This window comes from Polyodon spathula, chromosome 2 (genome assembly GCF_017654505.1).
Source record: "Polyodon spathula isolate WHYD16114869_AA chromosome 2, ASM1765450v1, whole genome shotgun sequence".
NCBI lineage: Eukaryota > Metazoa > Chordata > Actinopteri > Acipenseriformes > Polyodontidae > Polyodon > Polyodon spathula.
Window position 1 is genome coordinate 20862770 of NC_054535.1, and position 8346 is coordinate 20871115.

Consider the following 8346-nt stretch of genomic DNA (forward strand, 5'->3'; position numbering starts at 1 on the left):
CGTGAAGATTAAAAATATAGGTCAAAAGTCAACCGAACTTGAAACGTGATTTATCTCCCAGACACAAACACATGTACATAAATAAATAAATACATTTTTTTTCTACCAACTTAATACTGGACATTGTTTTGTTTTTTGTTTTTTTTGCTAATATGTAATAGGTAATATATAACAACACTAATTAACGTAGAGTTTTTATTTTATTTGATTCAAGCACTGTATTTGACAATTAAATGCTTGCTCTGAAGCTTACCGTACCATGCCGTAAGGAATCGCGCAATCTAACAGGTACAGTCGGGAAAGTAATATTTGAACCCCGCCTTCACTGTAACTATTGGCCACTTAAGCTATCAATTACGAAATTGCCGACGACGGTTGGCTGCGGGATCAAGTGTCTCTGAGGAGATACTCCGCCTGAATCCTTCAGTTCTTCCTGCTGGTAAACAAATAGTCTTGTAGATATCGCTGTATTCGAAGTGGAAACGATCTGCAGAAAGACATTTTTCCAGTGTCATTTTGACATCGTATAGTTCTTTTTCGATCGTCGATCCTCCTCAAGGCTGGTATTTGCTATGGAGGTGAACGGTTATCGCTGTCCAGATGAGGGAGATGCGGAGACCGAGGAGAAAGAAACGGCAGGAGGGAAACAGCAGCGGCCGTCTAAGGAGTCTGCAAGCAGAACCAAAGCGGCGGATTGTGCAGAAAACGCAGTGGCAGCTGCAGCCGGAGGAGGCACATCGAGGGACCGCTTGGCGTCAAATTCTAGGACCAGGCAGAGGATTGACTCCCTAAAAAAGAACAGGCCACGTATGTGGTAGATTTGATGTGCATTATTTAATTATTTATGTATAAGAAAAAAAACGGCGTTCTGACTCGTATCAGTCACCTTTAAAAAAGAAATTGCAATGCGTGTGTTATGTATAATTTATAAACCTCTTCCATTTAGAGAATTATAAAATACGAGTTTTTCATTCATTAAACCTAATGTTTAGGTTTATTCATCGTCACTAACAACATAATGTTTATCAATGGGAAAGTATTTTGTAACAAAACAATAAAGTAAACAAACAAGCAGTAATTGTTTAACAATAAAATAAATTGATCAGACTTTAATAATAATAATAATAATAATAATAATAATAATAATAATAATAATAATGCATAAAACTAATTAAATCAGTTTGGCCTAATCTTGACAATACATTTTAAAACGTATTTTGGAAAACGTTTTATTTTTATTTATTTATGTATTTTTTACACATTTATTAAAAGCAGAACTTAGAGATTGTAGTGCTTTAATGGTTGTATCCGTTGTCAGATCTGGAGTATTGGCATGACTGTGCATTTCTCGTGTATGAAATGTACACATGCATGACACACACACACGCAACACACCAATTTCATGTACAGCTGTCCATGTGCTGACTTAATAGGTAGTATAATTTTATATTTCAGCGAAATCCATTTTAGATCAGGCTTTTTAAACCGTGTACTGTTGACAAGTTCAAATGAGTCAAATTAACCTTATAATAAAAACCTGAATGGCACACACAGCTATGCAATGGCTATTTTTCCATCCCTTAAATGATTTCTGTAGTACAGCAGTAGTACCTTAGAATGTGTAGTAGAGGTACATGGAAATGTAGTGCGACCAAGTGGTGTTATTAGGAACAGAGTTTATTGCACTACCTCATATATATATATATATATTCCCACATACAGATTGTGTTAAATCTCTTAGTTGAAATGGGAATACTCAATTCTTGTCTTGCAGAGTTGATGCAGTGTATGATTAAGTCTTCTGTGGTTCCACCTGTGGCAAAGGTCTGACTTGCAGTAGAGCTTGTATTTCTGCTCAGACAAACCAGTCTCGTTTAGTACATAGGAAATCTTGCTGTAAATTTGACCAGTGCCAGCAGGCCAAATCAGTTAATATAATGTATTGTATTAATATATTGGTTCAATGATTGTTGACAGTTCCTCTTTCTTCAGTGGCAATCCTGTTGGTATTATTATTCTCATTCCGTCCTTTTCGTATTAATTAAGTTTCTCAAAAGTTGAACCAGATTCTGGGGTGTTCCTTTTGAATATTGAGACGAGCTGATCAGTTTGGTTGTTGTCTGTAGTTAAGTAGAATTATTATTGTTGTTTTTACTTGTCAGCTTTCCCCTGGTTTGGGATGGATATCGGAGGGACCCTGGTAAAGCTAGTGTATTTTGAACCAAAGGACATCACTGCAGAGGAAGAGCAGGAGGAAGTTGAAAACCTCAAGAGCATTCGCAAATACCTGATGTCCAACGTTGCCTACGGTTCCACAGGGATTCGGGATGTTCACCTGGAGTTGAAGGACTTGACCTTGTGTGGCCGCAAAGGCAACCTGCACTTCATCCGCTTCCCCACACAGGACATGTCCGCCTTTATTCAGATGGGCCAGGATAAGCACTTCTCCAGTCTCCATACCACACTGTGTGCCACTGGAGGGGGTGCTTATAAGTTTGAGCCAGATTTCCGCAAAGTACGCACTCTTGCATATCCCCCTGTGTGTGTGTCTATATATATATATATATATATATGTCTATATATATATATGTATATATATATATATATATATATATATATATATATATATATATATATATATATATATATATATATATATATATATATATATAATATATATATATATATATATATTATATATATATATATATATATATATATATATGTCTATATATATATATATATATATATATATATATATATATATATATATATATTAATTAATTCGGGTTCGTATGGTTATAGTTTAAATCAGAGGTGTGATGGTGCATTTCCCATATGCTTTATTACACGTTACTTTGTTATTCTTTTCTGTGGGTTATACCGGTTTGTTTTGCATGTTGTCTCATGTTTCTTCTTTCATCAGATGGCAGATCTTCAGCTCCTCAAGTTGGATGAACTGGACTGTCTTATAAAAGGAGTGCTATATATAGATTCAGTCAAGTTCAATGGACACTCAGAGTGCTATTACTTTGAAAACCCCACAGACCCAGTACAGTGTCAGAAAAAGCCCTACAACTTGGAAAACCCCTATCCATTGCTGTTGGTCAACATTGGCTCTGGTGTGAGCATTCTTGCTGTTTATTCCAAAGACAATTACAAGCGTGTAACAGGGACCAGGTAAGTGCTTGCTGTACTAAATTATGTGAAGTATTTTCAGTCAAGATGAAAGGAGCAAAAACAGCCCTAAAAAAACAATATCCCCTTTTTCTTTTTGAACTTTTTTTGTTTCAGCTCTGTTTATGTAGATTAAATCATACAATAAAATTACTGATCTCAAAAGAATAGAACAATGTCACCTACAAACCAAACAAAACTAGTGTTGTATGTTCTACTGTTTTGATCCCAGTGTTAATAACAGTCCCACCAGTCCTCCATGTAAGGAACTCATTATCCACTTTCTTGACCCTTTTAATGTAAAATGGTATCTTTCTCGGGTGTGAGGGAATGTTTTCTTTTAAATGCACATGATCAGTCTTCACAGGCAATGTGAAGTAGGATATGGTTTGCTAAGTTCAACTCGGGTGTAAATGCTGCTTGTCTCCTCAGTCTTGGAGGTGGAACCTTTCTTGGTTTGTGCTGTCTGCTGACTGGCTGCTCAACTTTCGAAGAAGCCTTGGAGATGGCAACTTGTGGTGAAAGCACCACGGTGGATAAACTAGTCCGAGATATCTACGGAGGCGACTATGAGAGATTTGGACTACCAGGATGGGCTGTGGCATCTAGGTAAGGTTGTTGTTGTTGTTGTTGTTACAGTGGTATAAGTAGTTTCACAATTTCAAACCCTCCCACCATTGACAAATATTAAAGACATTGAGAAACACTTCTATTTGAAATGTTTGTCAAAACAATTACTAAGTTTCTTGTACATATTCTACAAGTGAGTGTTTTTATAGCTGTGAATGGAACAAAGTCTTAAGATGGATTTTTGCATCAACAGGAGCGCTAACTCTACAATAGTACATTTTTATATAGGTTCAGCACCAAAAAAAAAAAAAAGTTTGTTTTGCTTTTGAACCCTGGTCTGTGGACATTGATGGATATTATATATCTGTATGAGGAAAAGTATCATGTGTTTTAACACAAGAAGGTCTCTGGTATTAGAAGTCGGTTTCTATCCTTCTACGCATATGAAACTGGTTTACCCATGTCATCCTAAGTGGTTCAGATAGGGTGTTTAGGACCTCTCATGTTTGCACATGGGCAGTGGTTATGGAACTTCTGTGTTTTCCGTTGTGTTTAAGTCATAAAAATCCAAGCAAGTAGTATAAATCAAAATGTGTGTGCTCATTTGTAGATTCTTTGGTTAATCTGTTAAAAGTTTCTTTCATCCTTTCTTTGTTTTACATGTTGTTTTCTGTTTGGAAACATAGAGGTTTATAGATTCATGTTATTGGTTTAACCCCAAAAGCTGTTTTGAAGTCCACAAAACAAAATGAAGGTTTTATGAATGTGAAAGAGTATCAGTTTGGAAGTATAAACAGTTGTTAAAGAAAGTTAGAAATTCAACTAGCACTGAAGAGACACAGATTTTAAACAGTGTCAGATTCACCTCTGTTTAGATTAATTGAAAAATAATTGTGAGATTTGTTATTGGGCACATCTGCAATTAATTCAATTTGATTGTCATAGAATCATCTAATAAAGTTACTTGAAACATTTTTTTTTTATTTAATAATGTTTATTTTCTCCACTTCTTTAGTTTTGGGAATATGATGTGCAAGGAAAAGCGTGAATCTGTTTGTAAAGAAGACCTTGCCAGAGCTACATTGGTCACCATCACTAATAACATTGGCTCAATAACAAGGATGTGTGCACTGAACGAGGTCAGTTGGGTTTATTCTTTTAGAAAATGAGTACCAGGTAATAAACTAAAAATAAATTGGAATATTTTGTTATGCTAAATACACATACTTGTTTTTGTTTAAGGCTATTTACTTCCAACATTTGTTTTACTGAGACTGAATTCCATTATCCTTTGAGTATGCAAAAACATTATTATTATTATTATTATTATTATTATTATTATTATTATTATTATACATATTTAATAATTTAAACTTTTATTTAATCATGCAAAATGACCTAGCCATCCGTATTATTAAAACAAGCATGGTTTGAAAAGTGTGATGTAGGGGATGATCAATTAAACAATTAACATGTCCAGTAAGCCTTGTTCTAGTAAAACAATAGTTAGAGAAAGCATAGAACTCCTAGCTTGTGGTGCACTGGGAATCTACTGAAAGTGAGATCTCAGCAATTAAAAAAAGCTTACTACAGCAAAAAAATAAAATAAAATAAAAAACTATGACCGTCCACTTTGAAGCCTGTTTTATAGATATTGAGATATTGAAATACTACTTACTGCTTCCAGCTTCTTTACAGTGCTGCCTTGTAGCATCCTTGTCAAGCAGCATTGTACAGGGCTATGAAAGCAATGAGTCTTGGTCTTCACAATGGGTCACAGCCATATAGTAAACTATAAAATTCAGGTTTGTATTGGATTGCAAATAATTACTTTTAAGATTTTCTGGTGCAGTGAGGCAAGACATATGCAAAAATGTGTCTTTTTAAAAAGTTAAAGCTACTGAATAAGTCATAGTTGAATTGCATTTTTTTGTTTCAATATGTTGTGGATTCAGATAACATCAAATTAACTATTTATTATTTTATGTGAAGAATATTGACAGGGTGGTATTTGTGGGCAATTTCTTGAGGATCAATACCCTTTCCATGAAGCTTTTGGCATATGCTATGGATTATTGGTCAAAGGGACAACTAAAAGCACTTTTTCTGGAACATGAGGTAAGAATGAACCATTTTACTATTAAACATAAACCCACTGGCAATTTCATTTAGGGTAGCTTTTAATCCGATATTTGCGCAACTGAGATCATTAGCCATCCCTACATTTCAAAATGGAGTTAGCATTTTTTTTTATAAATGTATGTGGATGGATTTGGTATGTTTGCAAAACATTTCTAATATGTACACATTTTTGTTTTTAAATTTTGCAGGGTTATTTTGGATCTGTTGGTGCCCTACTGGAGCTGTTGAACCCAACATAGTTCTTCACCTAGACATACTGTATTGGGCAATATTTTCAAAGCGTTTTCTCATTTCTTTAATTAACTCCTTTTTTTTTTAAAGGGGGAACAAAATCATGTTAATGTTACAAAATGAAAATCAGAATATAATTTGGACTCCTTAAGAAAACTTGAAATATATAACTTGCTTAATTGGTTCTAGTTTTGTAAAATGAACAGGTGTTTTACCTCTTTCAAAAATAGGAGTTAATTAATGAGTGGAGTAAATGGTTTGAAAATATGCCCTATTATTAAAAACAAAATACCCAACAAGGACTGAGATAAAAAGAGACTAAAGGAGGGGTTACATTTAGTAGGGGAATGTTTTGTTACATGCAATCACTGCTTAGAGGGGTACTTACCAAGGTTTGAAATCTTTGCACTAGCAGTATTATGACTGGACCACCTTTTCTGTTGTTGAAGGTATTTGTTTTTTTTTGTTTGTTTATGTTTGGAATATGCAAAGACAACGATGTGGATGCTCTAGTTCAAATTCACTCCAATGGTCAAGCTGCAAACACAGTGCGACTTACAGAAAAGGAATCAGGGTGTCGTGTTTTATCGATTTGAAAAATATTCTCAGATCAGCTAAAGGGGCCACTAGTAATAATGTAAATAAATGTAAATTGTAATGTAAATTTTAGAAATTGGTTAGCTCCTTTAACACAATTGGTCAGTAATGTTAGTTTCATATCTGCTTTTTCTGTTGTTCACTATGTGCTAGTAAAAGCAATCTCTCAAATTAAAACTAAAACATTACATACTTCAGATATCTTTATAAATGCAGTGGAAGCTCAATAGACGGAAAGCCAGAAAATCCAGAGCTGTTTGATCTGCCTTGAGCCACTGTATCATTTCACCCATTATATGCATGTTCTACTCGGCTGCATAATTGAGATCTGCTATTGGTAGTCATGGGGGGGGGGACTTGATTGAGTTGATTCTGTCAGACATGCATGGGGAATCCCTGAAAATAATGTAATGTGAAGAGTTTAATAATATTACTGTTTGTTTCTTGTATGGGATTGTGCCTTAAAATTAAAAATATACTTGTCACCATGAATTGTTGATGCTTGTATATGTACAAAGCTACCAGACTGTGAACCCAAAACGAACCCTATTTTACATATTTTTATTTCTTTATGAAAATCTCCCTTTTTAGTACCCGTGTCTTAAAATCTATTTAAAATACTGTTCTTAAAACAGTCTGTCAAAATTAATTGAAACATTTTCAGTTTAAGGGTAAGTACCCATGTTAAACATTGTTACAAGAGACTATAATGCATAATCCTGTTATACCACGTGATTTTTACTGGTGTATATTTTCTACTCTCCTCTAAATGGGATTGTTGGCCTTTCTTACAAATATGTACAGTACAGTATTCAAGTCCATTTTAAATAGGAATAGTACATTTTTATAATTACAGCAGTAAGAAGGACATAATCATAACGAGTTTGTAAAGTTAATTTGGAAATCAAAATTAAAATTATAAGCATATGATTTTTTTTGTTGTTTTTTTCTCATTATATAAAACAATTTGTGAAAATGGTTCTAGAAAACACAATCCTGTCTTCTGTAGCATTCAGCTTGCATGCTTACAATACAACACTGTGTTTGGCTACATGTTCACAATGATCACCATTCGAACAAATCGTTGTGGTTCACATATCTGATCCTATTTATTCCCCAATCTATCACCATTGAAGGTTTACATTGAATAAAAGCAGTAAGTGCCTAAAAATCTAAAAGGATTCTATTGAAAAAGGAACATAGCTATGGCTTGGTGCAAATTATTCTTTATGGATTCTTCACACCAGCAAGCCCTGCTAGTGTAAATGGTGTTTTTTTTATTTGTTTGGCAGGAATGGGGTTAATAACGTCCCTGCTGAATACATGATTGGAATGTAGCTGGGTCTTAACTGAATATTTGATTACCAATTGTGAGTGTATGTACTGTGTTTATGGACTGTTTTAGTGAAGGCCAATGCCTAGCTTTGTGTCTGTCTCTTGCCGGTAACCAGCCTTGCCAGGGATGCTACCGTTTCACACTGATGGAAGTGGGATCGCGACCCCTGGAGACGCGGAACAACTGAAAAAGAACACTACCGCTTAGTCTTCATTAAACACAGTACATACACTCGCAACAACTCCTCTCAACTCCCACTTCTGCCCTGCCACAATGCATATAGATGTTGGTTG

At 34.7% G+C, this 8346-nt stretch overlaps 1 protein-coding gene across 1 annotated transcript; it reads left to right on the plus strand.

Moving 5' to 3' along the window:
• Positions 1-426: 426 nt before the first annotated feature.
• On the plus strand, positions 427-7607 carry LOC121331205 (pantothenate kinase 3-like). Its single transcript, XM_041278438.1, has 7 exons — positions 427-807; positions 2163-2515; positions 2927-3180; positions 3610-3786; positions 4763-4886; positions 5740-5865; positions 6078-7607. The coding sequence occupies exons 1-7, from the start codon at positions 573-575 to the stop codon at positions 6126-6128; spliced, it is 1320 nt and encodes a 439-aa protein (XP_041134372.1). The 5' UTR covers positions 427-572; the 3' UTR covers positions 6129-7607.
• Positions 7608-8346: the final 739 nt, after the last annotated feature.